Below are 21,395 nucleotides of genomic sequence, written 5' to 3'. Positions count from 1 at the left end.
TCCTTTGTGTCCGCTCTGTGGTTTCCAAAGCTGACGGCCTCCTCTGGCGAGCAGTGGGACCCTGCCAGGACCCTTTCCCAGCTCTGCAGCACTTTGTGAAGCGCGACATGCTCATTTCAGCACGACAGACTCCGCTCCAGCCAGCACACAAACACAAAAGACAGCTTCATTAGGATTCCAAGGAACTACAGAATCCCTCTTCAAGCCATATTTATCTAGACAATTTAGCACGGTCGGGCCCCTCAACTGGAACCTCCAGGCCCGTTCCTGCACCTCAGGCCTCAGAGAGTTTTCATCTCACAGAATGAAAGCAGCCCCTCCTCTGATGAAATCACTGCCTGTTTTTGGTGTTTTGAAAATCAATTTGAGTTCTTAGCTTTTGCTAAAGCAAGTAGGATTTTCCAAGACAAACATAGGCAAGGCAAGGCAAGTTTATTTATATAGCACCTTTCAACACAAGGCAATTCAAGGTGCTTTACAAAAATGAAAGACATTCAGACAAAGGCATTTAAAAACAGTAAAAGATAATAAAAGAAACATTAAAAGAAAAAATACATGAATAAAAAGCACATGAATAAAAAGTTACAGTGCAGTTTAAGATATGAATAGTTAACACAGAAGTTCCACTTTACTGATGAACACAACGGCTCAGTTTCAATTAAAAGCAGCGACAAAAAAAAAGTCTTCAGCCTGGAATTAAAAGTAGTCAGAGTTGCAGTGGACCTGCAGGTTTCTGGGAGTTTGTTCCAGATATTTGGAGCATAATAACTGAACGCTGCTTTACCATGTTTAGTTCTGACTCTGCGGACAGAAAGCAGACCAGTCCCTGAAGACCTGAGAGATCTGGATGGTTCATAATTTAGCAGAAGATCAGAAATGTATTTTGGGCCTAAACCATTCAGTGCTTTATAAACCAGCAGCAGTATTTTGAAATCTATTCTTTGACACACAGGAAGCCAGTGTAAAGACTTCAGAACAGGAGTGATGTGATCCACTTTCTTAGTGTTAGTGAGGACTCGAGCAGCGGCGTTCTGAATCAGCTGCAGCTTTCTAATAGATTTTTTAGTGAGACCAGTGAAGACACCATTACAGTAGTCGAGTCTACTGAAGATAAAAGCATGTACAAGTTTTTCCAAATCCTGCTGTGACATTAGTCTTTTAATCCTAGATATGTTCTTTAGGTGATAGTAGGCTGATTTAGTAACTGTTTTAATGTGACTGTTGAAACTCAGGTCAGAGTCCATGACTACACCTAGATTTCTGGCTGTATCTGTTGTTTTGAACATTGCAGGCTGAAGCTCAGCGCTAACTTTTATACGTTCTGCCTTGGCTCCAAAGACCATTACCTCAGTTTTGTCTTTGTTTAATTGGAGAAAGTTCTGACACATCCAGTCATTGATTTGTTCAATGCACTTACTCAGTGTTTTAACTGGAGCATAGTCTCCTGGTGAAATGGTTATGTAAATGTGTGTGTCATCCGCATAGCTATGGTAACTTATTTTGTTGTTTTTCATTATCTGAGCCAGTGGTAGCATGTAGATGTTAAAGAGAAGAGGCCCCAAGATGGAGCCTTGAGGAACCCCACATGTCATATTTGTCAACTCAGATTTGTATTTACCTATTTACCATTTCTGCAACATAGGTCTTGTTTTTGGGGATACTAATTCAATATGAATCACAGTAGATAATTTCATGTATATGGAAAAAGCTCATCACAGACTAAATATATAGGTTACTTACGTAACCCCAGTTCTCAGAGTAACATGAAGTGATATGTCTCACTATGGGATGCGCCTCAACGCGTATGCAAACAGAAGCATCAATCTCATTACGCCAATCCTGATTGGCTGGTGATCTTGACGTCTACGTCAGGGAATCCACCCACCCTTTAAGTAGCTTGCGCTACGTCGCAGCGTCATTCAAAATAAGCACCTCTTCTCGCTTCGCCTTAGCAAGAACTTCATGTTACTCTGAGAACTGGGGTTACGTAAGTAACCTATAGTTCTCATTCATAACACTCCGTTCGATGTCTCACTATGGGATATTGAAACTCCCGTATTGCTAGACATGCTTATCTCGAAAATCACCAAAACAACCAGAACTTAACAGGTAGAACCCTGTCTCAACACTAGGCCCAGCACTGCGCGGGCCACACTTGGAGCAGAGACATCTAGCCTGTAGAAGCGGACAAAAGTGAGCGGTGAGGACCAGCTCGCTGCTGCACAAATGTCTTGGATGGAAACACCCTTGAACAAAGCCCAGGATGTAGCCAGTCCACGAGTAGAATGAGCACGCAGGCCCGTTGGTGCCTGCAAACCCTGACTCGTATAAGCCAGAGCAATCGCTTCCACAATCCAGTGGGAGAGCCGTTGCCTGGTAACGGGCTTGCCCTTCTGATGGTTAGCCCAGGATACAAAGAGTTGGTCATTGCATCGAAACTCTCTTGACCTGTCCATATAGGTGCGTAAAGCACGGACTGGGCACAGCAAATTCGGCCGCTGTTCCTCAGAGGAACACAGTGGCAGAGGAAATGCCTCAATGTTAATGGGGATACATGAGCCAACCACCTTAGGTACAAAGGCAGGGTTGGGCTTCAGCAACACTCTCGTTTGCCCCGGGGCAAACTGAGCGCATGAATGTCACTGACTCGCTTGGCAGATGCCAGAGCCAGTAACAACACTTTCTTCAGTGACAGGTGTTTCATGTCAGCTTCTTCCAGGGGTTATCAATCAGGTCCTGTAGAAATGATAGAATCACCACGACAGGACATTGAAAAGAGATGTGTCCTTTTTGAAGGCACCACTCCTCAAACACCCTTCACTTACAGTCATAGAGGGACCTGGTGGAGGAAGCTCTTGCACTCTGAATAGTGTTTATCACCTTCTGAGGGAGTCCCACTGTATTCAGGTTATACCACTCACGGGCCAGGCCCATAGTGCCAAGCGCTCTGGGTGTGGGTGAAAAATCGTCCCCCCCGCCTGAGACAGTATGTCCCTGCATAGCGGGAGCTGCCACGGCTGCCCGCACAGCAGCTGATATATCTCCGCCAGCCCCAGCTTGACACAGCGCGGGGCTCCGCTCTCGCGGCTCTTGCCGCCACCGGGCCCCAGCCTGACACGGCGCGGGGCTCAATCTCCGCGGCAGTCGCCACCATGTCCCGATTGCCGGTCGGCGAATCAACGGACATGAAGGGGTCCCGTCCCGACAGGCTAGCTTGGCGCGCTAGCCGTCGGCGGAGGCTCTTGATGGTGAAGCGGGCACAATGTCCGCACAAACCGAGGGTATCGATAGCTTCCTGGGCGTGTTCCAGCCCAAGGCAGGACGAGCAGACCTGGTGTGAGTCCGTGCCCGAGATCCTAAACCCGCAGCCTCCGAGCCTCCGACTCCTCTGGTGTGAGGGAGAGAAGGGTCCATCCTCGTTTGCCGGGGTGTCGGCGCGGAGGGACAAGATAGAAACAGGTATGTTATCGAAAAAAATCCAACCTTATCGTTATTCCGTTAAAGGAAAAAACGACGGGGTAGATTATTCTTTAAAAAATATTAACTGGTGTGTTAATATCTTTCTTATCTCCATCTCCTCTGGTGTGAGGGAGAGAAGAGTCCGTCCCTGCTCGCCGTGGTGTCGGCGCGGAGGGATAAACTAGCAACAGGTATGTTACTGTTTGAAGAAAAAATCAAACCTTACCGTTATTTCGAAAGAAAAAATGGCGGGGCAGATTACAATATTAACTGGTGTGTTAATATTTGTTCAATTCTTCTGTAAAGCAAAAAAGTAACCGGCAAGCGCCCGTCGACCGAATGTTAGCTTGGGTTCAGTCTGTGGACCGTTAAGCTAGCCCGGCTACTGATATTCGAGATGTGCTCTGAAGCGAGAAGAGGTGTTTGAATGACGCTGCGACGTAGCGCAAGCTACTTAAAGGGTGGGTGGATTCCCTGACGTAGACGTCAAGATCACCAGCCAATCAGGATTGACGTAATGAGATTGATGCTTCTGTTTGCATACGCGTTGAGGCGCATCACATAGTGAGACATCGAACGGAGTCTTATGAATGATAACTGCTTTTTATTTCCTTGAAAACATCACTGATCACTAACTGAGCTGATGTTTTGTCTTTTTTCACATGTTTTCAGTTGCTGTGTTTCAAGAAAGATTTAGGAGTTTTTGGGTTGTTCCCTTTCCTGAAAGGGAACAAAGCATGTTTTTTTAAAAAAGCATTTTACTGTTCTGCAAAGGCTAAAATCCCTGTGTTTCCTCCAGAGAGAGTTTATCTCCCACACACTCCAAAAATGTATCTCTTAATTTATAGGCTTGGCCTACAGAATAGTAAAGTTAACAAATGCTGTTTCAGTTTAATACTTGAATTAGAAGCAAACTCATCATTTAGTTAAATGATGAGGTGTTCATTTACTTGAAAACATTTTAAAATAAAGAATGAAGGTAGCCTGAATTAGGACCAAAAAATAAACCCAGGCAGTACTTGGATACTATTTTGATGTTAATCTTGAATGTATTGTTGCATTGTTATCTTGCTAGTAATCCCCATTTTTTACATTTTTATTTGAATTACCAGTAATCTGATTATGTATTTTTTCAAGTAACTCTAGGGTTTTACAGTTAAAAAAACTTGTTCTGTTATGAGTTGAAATGGTGGAAGAAAGAACACAATGTTCTGCTTAAAAGTACATATCCTTCAAACTGGAATGTGGGTATATACATCCTGCTCCAGGAACATGATATTATATAACTTTTTTCTGCCAAAGTACTTGCTAAACAGTCACGAGTGAATACTCCCTTTGGGGTTCTGTCTCCTCCCTTCCTCCCCCATATAAACCCCACTCTCCTGCTCACAAACAGTCCCACTGCACACTTCCAAGACTTGTTCTAAATAAATCAAGGGTTATAATTCACACGCCAACTGACGCTACTGAGGTAAGCCACATTTGTTTTATTCATAACTTGTGTCAGCATTGTATTAAAGTAATTGTTTCTACTATGAACATCACTGAGTCATATTTAAATATGTGTAACATGATCAGGCAAATCGTCCCTGAAATGAGCCGTGTGCACATATGGTGTTGTTTCAGGTTTTGGCAGCATGGCAGGCTTCATGTCTCTGATGTGCTGTGTGGCGGCTCTGACTGCAGGGACAGTGACTGCAGGTGAGAAACAACCTGACACTGACACACATGGAACATGCTCTTTCGGACTTTACATTGCATTTAGCTGACGCTTTTGTCCAGAGCGATGTGCAATAAGCCATAACTCAGAACAACAAGAAAAAGTGCTGACAAATGTAATTCAAACAAGCAATACATTGTAAGTGCTGCTGCATAAGTTAAATTCTTAAGAGCAACTTTTCTTTAATTTTCTATTTAATGGCCAAGGTACACGCTAAACAAGCTGTCTTTGTATCATGTGATTTGCATTGCCAAAAAAAATACATCTCATTCAGGACTTTTACTAATGTTCATTGTATAATAACATTGTCCTCATTTACTTGCCATTGTGTTGAGCTGGGATATGTGTGATGGATGAACCTGTTTCACTTGATGCTCTTCATGTCAGAACTTATTGTTTCTTTCCTCAAGAATGCATCCCACAACTTTACCTGCAATAGTCAGTACTGTTTTAACTTAATAGCTATCAAAATTGTTGGAGTTTTAATGTTACTGCCTCTAAGTGCTAAATAGGCAAACTGAAAATAACATAAGTTTCCCTTTATGGTGCCTTTATTCCATCAACGTTATGCAAACTGCTCACTTTCTGCTAGGTTTTGTAGTTTTTGATTCATAAATTGGTGATTAAGGTCCACTATCCCCAAAAAATAATGATATATCCTGTAAACTCAAAAGTGGAGGGATGTTGATATAATCATGTTTAAAACTCAGTTTAGCCCTCCTGTTGTCTTCGGGTCAAATCTGACCGATTTACTTTCATCAATCATAACTTTTTTGTTTTACATTCGATTGCATTAATATGGGCTCAGAACAGTCTCATAATACACACATGCACACAGAAGGATTCACACTTGTATTTCATGATCCGCAAAAGGATTCACACTTGTATTTCCGGATCCACACTTGTGTTTTTCAATGCACACACAAATGTGTTCCGTTTCATATACATGTAAATAAAATCCAAATACAGAAATAAGTTTTACATGTGTATTTTTGATCCTCACATATTAGTTTTCCGTATAAAACTTCTGAACCTGCAAACACAAACCGCTTTCTGTGCACGGATCGCTGTGCATTCGTGTGTGGGTTTTTTGAGACTCCCCTGACGGTCAGCCGATTCCTACTTGTAATTGTTTCTATCGATAGCCAATCAGATGTCTCCTCCATTCTAAGCCAATCACATGAGCGCGCCCCCACGAGGGTATGATTTTTTGCGTTCATGACGTAGCGCTTCATGTAGGCCTACGCATTTTGCGCAGTCCGGACAGCTCGCCAAACAGAGGGCGGAGCATCAGGTGATTATGCAGAGCTGCGTGTCTCCGTCAGACTCAGCAGCTGATCTGATCTCTCTCTCGCGTCCGGTTATACTTCACTCGCGTTTGTTACCTTTTTACTAACGGTATCTCGGCACCGAAACCGTAGTTTCGGTTACACACCGGTGGTTTCTGACTTGGCTCGTTGTCAGCCGGTAACCAGCTGCCCAGTAGTGATGGCAAAATGAAGCTTTGAATGAAGCGTCAAACCACTTGGACAATTGTGTCGGAAATAGGTTCATTTCTCGAAGCTTCAGTTACAGCGACCTCTCCTGGCGAAGTGCAAGGCTGCAGTGGGTTTAACGTATCTTTGCCTTGAAAAATATTCGATGCACACACACACTAAGACTGAATATCATGTTCTATTTGCAATTAAAGATTGATAATTGTGTGTATTGGGTTATTGAGAAGAGACTAGAGAGTGCTAGACATGTTTTTGGGCGGAGAGGGCCTTTTATCAGTTATTAAAGTTGAAAAGCAATGATTAAAATACGTCCATTCCGGGATTTGAACCAGCTACGCGGAGGACATTGCCGCATTCGGGCCGCCGGCTTTACCCACTGGGCTATCTATTCCTTGAAATATTGAACTGTTTTCATATTACTGATAATTGTCTTTTTGTTCACAACTTCTCCACATTTCGAAGTGTTTCCCGAGCCAGAACGACCTATCTTTCTTCCTGGCTTGCTCTATAATGATATCAAATGCAATACCAACAACAACTCAACAGCAACAACGCAAACTACGACAACAACCCACACATTGTGCATTATTTAGAGCGGTCATAAAGTGTTGAAGCACTCAAGTTTGAAACTTTTTCAACCTGTCACCTGTCAGAATCGAGACGAGGCAGTGCATTGAATCGCGTGAATGGACCGCGAACCAGTCAGTTGATTCATTCAGGAAATGAAGCAGTTGCTGCTTCGGACGTCACATGTCACGTGATTCGAAACAGTTGCTGCTTCGGACGTCATATGTCACGTAATTTGAAGCAAACTTCGAAGCACTGCTTCTATGGAATAGGAAGTCCAGGGTTGAAGCTCCGTTCGAAGCTTCAGTGTCAAACTGCCATCACTACTGCCCAGACATTTCGAAGGGAAAAGGGATGCAAACGGGGCATTCGTGTGCCGTGGGAAGAACCTCTGTTTATTCCATTCTTCAGACTAATCAGTTACATTGACACTGTATTGCATAGGCCTACATACAGACTAGTTACTTTTCCCGTTCTGACCACTTTCTCTATACTTTCGTCTCTCTCTTCATAACTCCGCACTTCGCCTTGGCCATCACATTTTACACACACACACTCCAAAAATCCACAACCCCTTGCGGCTGCTACTCTTAAAGTGACAGGCCAAGCCTGTAACACGTTTATGTCCATATCGATCAGATCCAGCTCTCCTGATCGGCCTTTATAGAGAGCACCGATCAAACTATTAAGAGTGAATATCTGCCGATAATGACCGGCGGGGCTCCCCCCGTTGACAGTTCACTGTCTAGCACTGGCTTCGTAGTGCACTGATCGATTAGGCTAAGCGAACCTGTAGCTGCTCCCTCCACACTCACAACAACTTCATACAGACATAAATAAAGCAGCTGTATTCGCCATGTAGGAAACACACATTTAAAACGGTTTTGCCTGCCGTTTTTGTGTACACAAGCATTCATCAATGGTTCGGGAAGTGGCGCTGTACCTTAATAATATAAAGGCTTGTATTTGCGTGCATTTTCTGTTCGGAAAGTGTCAATGTACTGAGAGTGGTGGTGTCCTGACACATTAGCGCCTGCAGGCAGGCTCCATGGACCTGTCAGCTCCGGACTGCGGAAAATGCGTACATGAAGCGCTACGTCATGAACGCAAGAAATCTACCCTCGTGGGGGCGCGCTCATGTGATTGGCTTAGAATTGAGGAGACATCTGATTGGCTATAGATAGAAAAAATTACAAGTACGAATCGGCTGACCGTCAGGAGAGTCTCAAAAAACCCACACACGAATGCAAAGCGATCCGTGCACAGAAAGCGGTTTGTGTTTGCAGGTGCAGAGGTTTTAAACGGAAAACAAATATGTGAGGATCAAAAATACATATGTAAAACTTTTTTCTGTATTTGGATTTTATTTACATGTATATGAAACGGAACAGATTTGTGTGTGCATTGAAAAACACAAGTGTGGATCCGGAAATACAAGTTTGAATCCTTCTGTGTGCATGTGTGTATTATGAGACTGTTCTGAGCCCATACATTAAGGCTTTATGATATCCTTCACAGTAGACCTTTGAACATATACAATTGCTGACGACCACTTTCATTGCATTTTGGATGATTTAGTCAAATTTGTAACACCCATGGTGTTCCCGCTCAAAAATGACCACCATAAAGAAAAGGAATTAGTAACCATCCGGATCAGATAAAACACACACACAAACACCCACATACTCTAGATGTGTCCCCCACCCCTTATGTGCCCATCCCCCCATGTGAATCACACCTGGCACACAGAAACACACACACACAGAACAATTTGACACATTTCCCGCTCTTATGTGCTCACCCCCCCCCCCACATGGATCACACCTGGCACACGCAATACATGTTCAGTGTCTATTCTTTGTATATTTACTGCAGTTTCTCATGTATACCAGTAGTCTGATACCATATTTACAGTTTGAAAGGGTGTTAAATGAAATTTGGTGATGATTAATGGTTTTTGTGTTAATGTAATAGCAGTTAAAACAGGGCCGGTCAAATTTGACCGTGAACACCAAAGTAAGGGGGGGGGGGAACAAAGACAATAGGAGGGTTAATGGTGACTTTTGTTTTTGTGGTTGTTGGAGCCCAGTAGGTCTTTTGTATTATGTTATGTAGGACAATTTCGGACCTCCCAAACTACGTCCCAAACCAATGTGTTCTGTGTCAGAGCAGGAAGCTGTGTCCTTATTAGGTGTGAGGAGGTCTGCGGGGCACATCCTGTTTTCGTGTGGAAGACCAGAATGTATCAAATAACTACATTTACTTTCAGCTTGTTTAAAAAAAAATCAACATCTCCCCTTGTGTTGTGTTCAAAAACTGTTACCATTCATGGTGTTCGCGGGTCAATTTTGACACATGATTTATTTCAGTCCAAAACCTAAATTACTATCATCCAATATTGTTTTAACTACATCATAACTAACTTATAATGCATTCATAACCGTACAATCCTTTTGTAATTTAATTGTATTGCCCCAAAACACATTACACCACATATTGCACACGTGCATGTTCAGGTTCAAGTGCAAATATTCTTTGAGAAAGTTCGAGTTCCCCACAACAATTCTGCTGGGTCTTCCCAGACCCGAACACCAAATTATACACTTTTTTTTTTTTATAGACCTTCAGACTTGGCTAAAATTGTCAACATCAGTTTTGTGGTGTTTATATAGCTGTTGTGGAGGATATCATGAAGCCTTGTTCGCCTGCAAAAAACTGGAGCGTAGTAATTATATGATTTTAACTTGAAACGGGTCACGGGAGACCCGAACACAACACAAGGGTTACAACCGAAGCAAGTTGCCAAACCTTATAAATCAGCATAGAGCCCAACCCAAGCCATAAGGTAGTTGCCATGTGCTGATATTGTAGATAGGAAGACTTTTTAAAGATGAGTTATTTATTATCAATTCACGTATTTTTTCACGGTTTTGCAGAATTTCCTTTTTTCTTTGACCAAATTCTGTTCAAGTCAAACAATTTTGTCAGTTGCTGCTGATTTATTCTAGAATATGGACGAGGACTATTATGGCCACATGAGAAAATGTTCGTGACCTAAAGTGAAAAGAAAGTCAGAATTCTGAGATTTTCTGGAAGAAAATTAAAAAATGAAGAAAATAAACGTGTTTTTTTTTCTGAGATAAATCGGTGGTTTTAATCCTCTTCCGTACTAGAACGCTGCTTTGTGCTGCAAGTTGCTTTATGGTTCATGCCTCTAAGGTTTTCCCTCCAGAGCAGCCGTGGCTCTGCTCCCTGTCCACAGAACTAACCCGGCCCGGTGCCAGCGGGCTCTGGCTGGGTCACGCTCCCGAAGTGATTCCTCACATTTGACTCTCTGCCCGCTGACCCTGCTGGATTCGAATCAAAGCAGAGCGGGGCAGCATCTCATTTCTCACCAGTGGAGGGGCTACGTCCTAGCTGTGGTCCAGAAAGCACTGAGATCAATCAGTTAACCATGTGGGACGGAGACTCTGCAGGCGGAGAACTGACAGCCATCTCCGCACATCACGGTCCTGCCATCTTCCCCGGAGGAGGGTGATGGGGTGTCATGAGCTCTAAATGACACAACCAGGCTCCTCTTTTGTCATGGCACGCAATTATGAGGAACTTGCACCCCTGGCACCTCCGTTTCCCCCCCCCACCCTCCTTCCACGGACCCTGGCAGGGCATGTTAGGGCGCTCTGGACACGCTGGGAATGCCATTGGTCACAGTTACAGCTAAAAGAAAAACAACTCTGAGAGTCTTGGGGAATGTCAGGGGATGGGGTTCATCTTCTGCTTGGATTACATGGGGGTTGGGGGGGGGGGTTCTGGAACAACAGCCCAACTTTGATCCCCCATTGGAGGCCCAGTCACCCCCCCTCGCTCTGTACCTCACTATGGAGCCCCTTTCTCCAGGTCTCCTGAAAAACAACCGACCAAAAGACTGTCTTTGTCCTGCACTGGCTGTTTGGCTTATTTATGACTGTGGCTGAGAGAAAAACACATGAAGGGGACTCAAAGCAACAATATGCTTCATTAGGCTTTCAGAGGCTGCTCTGTATAAGCCTGTAGACATGAGACCAAAACCCCTAATAAGCCAAGGAACAGGCTTAGTCTAAATCCTCTCATCTTTGTGCTGCTGCTCATGCTTAATTACATCGACTTGCTTCTTTACAGATAATTTATTGTGATGCTTGTTTTTGTTTTCCATTCTAGATGCCAAGGAGTTATCCATCACCACTATAAAGGTATTCTTTCTTTGTGCCACTCTCTGCTTGAGAATGCCAAAGTGACAGAGCCATCTGTGAAACATAAATGTAATTACTAAGAGTCATTCTGGTTCACTAAAAAAGGTTTATAATTTGGTAGTTTGGTCATCATTTCTCTTACTTGAACTATACAATTGTACTAGCAAAGTTTAGAGAAAGCAAAGTGGTGTAGATCCCTGAGGTGAAGGAACATGATCAGTCAGAACATCAGACAGGATGTTACCAGGCTTTATATAAGCCGATTCTATTTATTTTGTTATGAGAGTTTTAGCTTCTGATATATACTTTGTGTGCAAGTAAATGATCCCTAGTTTAAGGTGGTTGGTTGTGCAAATAAGTGTTTTTGCATTTGCAAGAAAAGCTTCAGTATATCAGGAGCAGAACGGACAGTAGAGAAGTATTGTATGGAAGTCTATAAGAAAATCAACCTTCCTCTCACTTGATTTATTACTTAAGTAAATATTTTCCTAATGACATAATTGTCTTAATTGCTAGTTTCAAGTCTTCTTCAATACATCATCATGTTCATTTGTAAATGATGGTTCTATTTAGAGTAAAATGAACAATAAAGTTTACACTTTAGGGCGGGACTACCTTGTGATTGACAGGTTGCTACCACTGCATTGTCCGCTCTGGCTCTTATCCAAGTTTTCTTCAACCCTTTCACAGTTTGTTTTCAATTCTTGAAAGGTCTTTTTCAATGACAGTAGAGAAACCAGCATGTGTTTATAATGGCCAGCAGGGGGCACTGCAAATATTTATACAAGAAAAACAACCTACTTCTCACTGGTTTTATTACCTCACGAAATATTGTTATAATGCAATTGTTGGCTCAATTACTGGTTCCATGTCTTTTTTTAATACAGCATCATGTTCCTATTTAGAGGGAAATTGATGATAGAGCAGCAACTAGTAGGCAACTATTTTGGTTGCGTATAAATGTCATTCAGCGTTCAGTTGATATGAGCTCCAAAAGAACTTGATGGAGACGACGTCACAAACCCAAGATAACAATGACTAAAATCCTCAACTCAAGGCTTTAAAACCGTAGCAAAAGTGGTAACAGGGACAACGTCCACTTCCCATCCCAGCTTCTTGTCTATAATAAATGGGGTAAAAAAACTAGTGTAGTTAACATATAGTCACTCTTCCTTTTCCAACTTTCTCTAACTGTACCTATAAAAGTTCTTTACAGTGTTTCTGTTCATTCAGGGATTATAACATTTGAGTGCCCTCACTTTCAGCCCTACCCCTGAATAGAGTGGATTATTATCAGGATGAACTGTTGGATTAGACAGATGGTCTGACTGCTCCTGTTTCTACCTCGGCTGACATTGTTGTATCAAAGTCACGTGTTTCCAGATCTCCAAAAGGGACCTTGATGAATACAAAGTAATCATAACTAATATAAATGATAATGACAAATAGGTACAATATGTTTTACGCAAAAAATATTCCATTTTATAGTCTGGCCTTTATTCAATTATACATTTTCTTTACTTTTACTGGGAAGAAATTAATAATTTTACCTTTAAATACTGCTAGTGCATATCCTGAAAATCTTTAAATGATCCCTCTCATCTTGATATATCCCCACATTTAAAACAATGCACAAGGAAGGAAATCACAAACATTCTAAAATCATAAGATTATCCAAAAGATAACCAATTTATTGATTTAATCTTTTAAAAAGATATCCTCGTCATCTTTAAAGGATGGTGTTGCCTTAACTGTTGCTGCGTCGAGCTCCCCCTCAATGTATACTCCATGAGGAAATCATTTGTTTGTTCTGTTCTCCTCAGCAAGATCCGTACACCATGAGCAAAGGCCCCGAGCTGGAGGGATACTGCATCGACCTGATCTCTGAGCTCTCCAAGAGGCTGGGCTTCAGCTACAAGCTGCAGCTGGTGAAGGACAACCGCTACGGAGCCATGGACGCCAGCGGGAAGTGGAACGGGTTGATCGGGGAGGTCATCAGAGGGGTGGGTCACAGTGCTGGCTCTGCTTAAAGTATAGCAGCACAATCCTGTTGGAGCATAAACTACACTTTGTAATGTGTGTTTTAGCTTACCCAAAATATTCATAATGGTACATGTGGTGAGCTAAGTCTTCATATAAATGAAACAGCATGGATATTTAATTGAGTATATCTTTGTGTATGTATAAGCTTTTAAAGAAGCTCTTAATTGCTTTAAATGTGGCATCCCAAACTGGTGCAATCAGTACAACCTAATCTAGAAGTAAACACCCGAAGTTTTCAATTATATATGAATGAATTCAACTTTACCAATCCCATTGTCAAATATATACAGTATTTGGCTTGCAAGTGGTCAATTGAAATGGTTACCAAACATAAACGATATGGTTATTCGAAACCTTGTGCCCCCCCCCCCCCCATCAGGAGGCGGACCTGGCCGTGGCCTCGCTGACCCTCACGGCCACCAGGGAGCAGTTTGTGGACATGACCACCCCCTTCATGCAGACAGGCCTCAGCTTCCTCCTGCGCAGAGACAAGGCCTCTGAAGGGAGCAGCTTCAGCCTGCTGTCCCCCTTCTCCCCCAGCATGTGGGGGGGCATCCTCATCGCCTTCCTGTTGACAGGTCTCTGCATATTCCTGGTGGGCAGGTAAGTGCAAAATGTCCAAAGAAATTGTCATCAAACAATTTGATTCAGATTTGGGACTGAGACGCGTTGTGTTCAAGTGTGTATTGTATCCGAATATGAGGGTTCAAAGCTACTCTTTACAATGTAGGAGAAGTGCATGTTTGTGAAGCACGTTTCCACATCCCGATATACAAATCAGTGCTGGTTCTGAGGCCTTTCCTTTTTGTCTGCAGGATCAGTCCCACAGAATGGGCGGAGCCAGAGACAGAGGAGCACAGCTTCACTCTGCTGCACAGCTTCTGGTACCTCACCGGGGGTCTGACTCTGCAAGGTAAACTGCCCAGCAGGCACACACACACACACACACACACACACACACACACACACACACACACACACACACACACACACACACACACACACACACACACATACACACACACACACACACACACACACACACACACACACACACACACACACACTGCTGTCTCCTTCTGCAGGCTCTCTCAGAACGGTGGACACCTTATGAATTCACAGTATGACAAAATGGCTTAGAAATGTAGCTTATATATTTAGGATTTACAGTACTGTAGTGTAGGATTATACCCAAGAATATAATATCTTTATTTACAGTCAAAATATTCAATAAAAATACATACATCTAAAGAGGAATTGGTACCCTACATATTTTTTTAATACCTGAAATTGTACTCTTATTAACTCTTTGCATTAATGGAAATCAAAATACAGTTATAAATTCAATGATGAACATTTTCAATGTTGTAAAGTTTTGGTAAACTTGATGCACCATGCATTACCATTACGTTTTACATTCTCAAAGATTGGCGGAAAGTTATTTTTTGAGAAGTATTTTACAAACGCACTTATTGTAAGTCGCTTTGGATAAAAGCGTCAACTAAATGCAATGTAATGTAATGTAACAAAGGGAATTTTGAGTCAGATCAGTCATATTTCAATAACATCACACGAAAACAACATCAACAACTCAATGTTGTGATCATTGTCAGTGAACCGTGTCTGTATTCGGTATCGAGCTTACATTTATATGAGTATAAGTGCTAGCTTTAAAAGGAGTTGGTTTCCTGCAGTCCTGTGCAGCGTCCTCACTTTCCTCTCTGTCCTCACTGTCCTCCAGGTGCTGGTCCTCACCCCAAGGCCCTGTCTGGACGTGTAGTCAGCGCCATCTGGTGGCTGTTTGCTGTTCTGCTTCTGGCCAGCTACTTTGGCAACTTCACCTCAAAGCTTCACTCCAGCAAACAACTCCCTTTCGAGAGTTTTGAAGACCTTTCCAACCAGAATGCCATCGATTATGGCACCGTCGAGGGTGGATCCTCCATGTCTTTCTTTAAGGCAAATTTGGCCGCTCTTAAATACAGTTCAGAGTCATTACAGCTCATTCATACATGTGGTCTTGATTTAGTGCAGCCTTAGAATGCAGTCTTAAGGACAATGGTAAGATTAAAATGTTTAATTTTGTATTTTTTACTAGAATTCCAAGAACCCCGTATACCACCGTATCTACCAACACATGGAGCGTAAGAAGAGCTTCGTGTCCAGCATGGAGGAGGGGATTCGTCGAGCCCAGGAGGGAAACTTTGCCTTCATTGGTGAAGCTGTGTCTTTGGATTTGGCAACGGCTCGCTATTGTGACCTTCACCGTTCACAGGAAGTCATCGCGATGAGAGCCTACAGCATCGCAGCACCTGAAGGTTGGTGGTCCTGAACTTTGGGGATGTCTTCGCGTCTGACAGGTTGTGTAGTTTGTTAAAACATTGATTACAACTTTTTTCTTAAAGGTCACCTATTATGCAAAATGCACTTTTTGATGTCTTGTATACATAAATATGTGTCCCCGGTGTGTCAAAAAATACAACCCTCTCTTTTCCTCCTTACCACATGACATCTCTAAAAACGGGGGTTCAACGGAGCTGATCCAGATTTTCTGCCAACATGACGTAATATTGGAAATGTGGGCTGGCTTTACATTGAACTCTTTGGCAACGTCCCGCCCACGCCCCAACCTATTCTCCCCTATATACAGTCGGCTAGCTGGATCCCCCAAATATAGCATAATAGGTGACCTTTAAACTGTGAATTTTAAAACTACACTCAACCTTGGTTATTTTTCGAGTGTTCAAAGACTACTTCGACAAGCCAAGGACACATTCCTCTAGATAAACTAAACCGAAATGTCTTATGTCTGACATTTTTAGAATTCCTGAATAAAACTAAAACTGTAAAAGTAAAGGTAACAACTACATCTCCATGTCTTAAATTACACTACAGTCCACATAAGTTTGCGTGTGGCTGTTGTGGTTTGGACTGGACTACTTAGTGCCAACTATTAAAGCTTAAAGGAGACCTATCATGCTATATTTGAATAATATATTGTAGGGCCATACCCTATATTTATACGTTTTCTTTTTCAAAATACCAAACAGATCATGCATTTTAGCCATGCCTCATTTCGCTCTATTTTGCTCTCCTCCACCTTGTCTTTGCATGCGCTGCAGCTGACCACGCCCCCCTGCAAAGGAGGGGGCCGAGTTACGAGTGTCATGTTACCATGCTGTTACCATGAAACGGCAACCTCTCATTCCCCTGATTGGTGGAGAGTTGGCCATATAGGCGGAGCTCCTCGTCACTGATACAGATTTGAAAATAGTCTGATGTCAATCTGTATCAGATCCGTTGCAGCCCCGTTTTTAGAGATTTTGGGTATGGAGGAAAAGAGAGAGGGTTGTGTTTTCTGACACTTGGTGAGTTCCCTGACACTGGGGACACATATTCATGTTGAAAAGATGTACAAAGGTGCATTTTGCATGATAGGTCCCCTTTAGGCATAGATAATATCGTACACAACAGTATTCTTACAACTTTGTGTGAGCATTTTGGAATTGTTGCTTTCTTGAGTTAATAAAAGCTATCATCCCAGTTTGGTGGGGAATACGACCTGAAATGCTGAACATAAACCCTTACCACTACATTTTGGAACTCATCAATGCTCTTGTAGCTGAATGGTGTGCAGGTTTAGCATCTGATGTCAATCCTAAAGTTAATCAAGTTACAGAAGATTATCGCTGATCGTCTCTTTCTTCGATTACACCACCTCTCTTTCATGATCAGGTTCCCCGCTGGTCAAAAACCTAACCCTGGCTATTCTGGAGCTCAGTGAGTCTGGAGAGCTGACGTCTCTGCGGCACAAGTGGTGGGCCACCAGCTGTGTGGGGGCTGATGGGGCTGATGCCTCCGGGGCCCTGCAGCCACACGACCTCCAGGGCCTCTTTCTCTTCCTGGGGCTAGGCCTGGGTGTTGGGCTCCTGTTGGCCCTGCTGGAGCTTGTATCCAGGGCCCACAACCAAGCTAAGGATAGCAAGGTAGGGAAGAGTATCACAGAGTTACTGTAGGTGAGCCCATATAGCGCAATCAACACATATCACACATATATGGTGCCCAGCAAATACATTATTCTCACTTTGTTAGGGTCCCCTGACATAGCACCACCATGACATTTGCCCAGTACTAGGGGTTTGACCAAATCAGAGAATCATGACATCCCATCATGGGTTTTGGAGTAATGGTCCGTCAAACAAGAGCATGGCAACATGTGTAAAGGGCTTGGCACAGGTTAGCACGTTAGCATGCTTAACTAAGATAAGACATTGAATAACATTATAGCCTACCTGCAGAAAATCTGCACTAGCGTGCTAAACTAAGATGCAAAACATTGGAAACATCATACCTACCAAACATTAGCACATGAATATGCTCATTTAAAATGGAGAATAAGGTAAAATTCAGCCCTGCTAAATGTCAGCACGTTAGCATGCTAAAGTAAGTTGTAAAACATTGTAAAACATCATACAGTACCTGCTAAATATTAGCACGTTATCATGGAGAGCAATGGAAAACACCATACCTGTGCCCTGTACTACGAAGCCAGTTCAACATACCCTGGATATGTTTGAGTGCTTTCACTGAGTTGATCTCTTATCTGCAATATTTCAAAAATACTGCTGCTGGTTTATAAAGCTTTGAATGGTTTATGCCCAAAATACATTTCTGACCTCCTGCTAAATTATGAACCATCCAGATCTCTCAGGTCTTCTGGGACTGGTCAGCTTTCTGTCCCCAGAGTCAGAACTAAACATGGAGAAGCAGCGTTCAGTTATTATGCTCCAAATATCTGGAACAAACTCCCAGAAACCTGCAGGTCCGCTGCAACTCTGACTACTTTTAAATCCAGACTAAAGACTTTTCTTTTTGTCGCTGCTTTTAATTGAACTATTCATATCTTAAACTGCACTGTAACTTTTATCCATGTATTTTTTCTTTTAATGTTTATTTTATTATCTTTTCTTTTTAATGACTGATTTTAGATGCCATTTTCTTAATGTCTTTCATTTTTTGTAAAGCACTTTGAATTGCCTTGTGTTGAAAGGTGCTATATAAATAAACTTGCCTTGCCTTTTGATCCGGGGTGACCATAGCGGGGCGACACTCAGACCGAACCCCTCCTTTGTTCCCAAGAAGCTAAGGAGTTCGTTCAGGTCGAGGGTTATACAGTTTAACGGCTTTAATCTTCCATATTGGGGCCAGGGAGGCTAAATTGCACCTCCTCTGCCCGGTTCGTGCGCTGGCATGTTATGTAGAGCGCACGGCTGCCTGTAGGCGCACTGAACAGCTTTTTGTGTGCTTTGGGGAGGGTGTGGCTGGTAAAGCTCTGTCCAAGAAACGCCTGACAAGATAGCTCTGCGAGTGCATTTCACATGCCTACGGACAGGCGGGGAGGGTGTTCCCCACTGGGGTCCGTGCACACTCTACACCGGGTATGGCTGTGTCAACAGCCTTGTTCAACGGCGTGAGTGTGGAGGACATATGCACGGCGGCGTCTTGGTCTACGCCGGGCCCCTTCGTAAAGGTCTTATCTCTTGGACATGTCTGACTCCTTCTCATCGTCGGTGCTTGCTGGGGCAACACACGACTGGTGAGAGGGGGGGGGGGCTGTGGGTCAGTAGGTATCTGACCCCCCCCCCCCCCCCGGGACATAGTGCGCTTATGTTTTCCCATGGAACGTAGTATGCTGTAAACCCCGTACAGGACTGGAGGACTCTCCTCGCCTTCCACACTATTTTCCATGCACGAGGTAAGCGTGTGTGAGTGTGGGGACCAAAAGCCGGTCAGGGGCAGTGTTATGAGTAGATGTTGTTGAACGACAGGGCGTTTATCCATCAGGGCTCCACCCACTGTACCCATAGAGTCCAGTAGAGGGCGGAGCCTGTGTGAAATATAACGGGGGTTACGTATTGTAACCCTGGTTATATAAGCACAGGCGGAGCCCTCTACCTAGGGGCCCTGTCTTTCCTATGCCGCTCGCTGAAGAGGGTGTAGGATGACAGGCAGGAGGCGTAGCCACCTTATATACTGTGGGCCTGCGCGCGCATTCAGGTAGGCTCGTCCCGATTCGCCGGCTACGTTTATGCAACTCAGTATGTGAATGCTTGCATAGCATGGTTAAGGGTAGTACCCTTAGAGTCCAGTAGAGGGCTCCGCCTGTGCTTATATAACCAGGGTTACAATATGTAACCCCCCGTTTTCTTTACCTTTCCTTCCACAGAAATCCTGCTGCTCGGTGCTGACATCAGAGCTTAACCGACGATTTGGCAGCAAGCGGGCGAGTGCAGACCAAGAAGATTCAGACAAGAACAAAGCTTAGAGGAAAAGTTGACATGTTAGTTTTTAATAAGATAGTCAGAGAAGAGAAAAGTTGAGAGCCATTGTCCTGTTCCTTCGAAAAGACTACACTAGCTTTCTGTGTCTCCGTAGTATCAGCCCTGTGTTTTCTGTATGTCTCCTACTTTCTTAGTATAGCTTGTTGACCACATGGGACACATCCACTTGCAGCTACAGCGTACTAAGCAACAAAATAAGATACTTAGAGTTCAAAACTGCAAATATGTATCATTCTGGTTTATTTCAATGTTGATGCATGATATTAGATATCCAAATCCAATCCCCTTACTAATGTTTATATTTCTTGTTTAACTGAAATAGTTTTGTAACGATTTCTATTTGTATGTATATTCCAAATAAATCCCCCAATTTTCCCAGATGTTCTCTCGTTTCAAAGTATACAATACAACTTTATAGTTAATGGTGTTTGTTTTTGACTGCATTGTAATAGAACAACACATTATACGACATGTAACATGAAAGACAAAAACAGAATAGAAGTCAATAAACAGGAATACTGATAATGGTTTCCAGAAAAGTAGTAACACCCCCTGATTACATGTTTTAAGTGCACAAATAAATACTGGTATATAAATAATGGATCAAATGACTGTATTTAAAATGTGACACTTGACCAACAGCTTTTTAGCATATTTAAGCTAATCGTTTTCTTTCACTTCCCTGAGTTTTACTTAATCAACCTACTCTGATGAACATACTACTTGCCCAGCACTAAACACAGTTGAGTTACCTGGTAGGGGTGTCTGCATTTGGTATAATGTATACACTAAATCTCTGTACTAGTAAAGCTATCTTCATGTAAAGTTTATCCATAATTATATCTGCCAACGAAGTGAAAGAAAGACATGGGCGGTTCTGGTGGGCCTAAAGGAGATTCTATGATAATACTATTTTTGATAGTGTTGCAGCAAAGACTCAGTTGTAACTTCAGCCGAGGTTGCTGTAATGCAGCGTTTCGGACCCGCCGGTGCGGTACTGGCGCTGTGAAAGTCCACGGACCACCTATGGCAGAGCCAGTGGCCCACCGAAGGCAGCAGCCCACCAACGACAGCGGCCCACCGGGAAAAGTCCCGAATCTCCCGATGGCCAATCCGAGCCTGCTCACACACACACACAAGTGAAACCAAAATAATTTCCAGACATATGTAAAAATCTCTCTTACACACATGTGAAACGCTCTCTCACACACACACACACACACACACACACACACACACACACACACACACACACACACACACACACACACACACACACACACACACACACACACACACACACACACACACACACACACACACACACACACACACACACACACACAACAGCGTTGCAGTCGGGATGAAAAGCAATGTGGAGCGGCACCTCACCACTTCATAAGGAGTTTAACCGTGACACTTTTTGAAATCCCGTTTGTGTCCCCCCACTTTACAAATAGGCCTATGTTTATTATTATTTTTTAACGCAAGCCACGGAGGAGCACACAGCCTCTGTGAGCGAGCGAGACACAGAGCGAGAAAG

The 21,395-nt window shown here is 43.2% G+C and overlaps 1 protein-coding gene across 1 annotated transcript; it reads left to right on the top strand.

Annotated features, from left to right (window-relative positions):
* The first annotated feature begins 4,838 nt into the window (after positions 1 to 4,838).
* LOC117535998 (glutamate receptor U1-like) lies at positions 4,839 to 20,227 on the top strand. The gene is made up of 10 exons (XM_034200705.1): positions 4,839 to 4,930; positions 5,086 to 5,160; positions 11,440 to 11,471; positions 13,295 to 13,474; positions 13,894 to 14,117; positions 14,330 to 14,427; positions 15,256 to 15,470; positions 15,610 to 15,829; positions 17,247 to 17,497; positions 19,738 to 20,227. Exons 2-10 carry the CDS (start codon positions 5,097 to 5,099, stop codon positions 19,834 to 19,836), a joined length of 1,383 nt encoding a protein of 460 aa, XP_034056596.1. The 5' UTR covers positions 4,839 to 4,930; positions 5,086 to 5,096; the 3' UTR covers positions 19,837 to 20,227.
* The last annotated feature ends 1,168 nt before the right edge of the window (positions 20,228 to 21,395 follow it).

This window comes from Gymnodraco acuticeps, unplaced genomic scaffold, assembly GCF_902827175.1.
Source record: "Gymnodraco acuticeps unplaced genomic scaffold, fGymAcu1.1, whole genome shotgun sequence".
Classification (NCBI taxonomy): domain Eukaryota; kingdom Metazoa; phylum Chordata; class Actinopteri; order Perciformes; family Bathydraconidae; genus Gymnodraco; species Gymnodraco acuticeps.
Note: the sequence above shows the minus strand (reverse complement) of the source record. Positions and strands in the feature narration are given on the sequence as shown.

Excerpts from the sequence above, each read along its gene's own strand:
- LOC117535998 (XM_034200705.1), top strand. The coding sequence starts at position 5,097 with ATGGCAGGCTTCATGTCTCTGATGTGCTGTGTGGCGGCTCTGACTGCA. Across the intron at positions 11,472-13,294 it reads TATCCATCACCACTATAAAG|CAAGATCCGTACACCATGAG; the intron begins GTATTCTTTCTT and ends TGTTCTCCTCAG. Across the intron at positions 14,118-14,329 it reads TGCATATTCCTGGTGGGCAG|GATCAGTCCCACAGAATGGG; the intron begins GTAAGTGCAAAA and ends TTTTGTCTGCAG.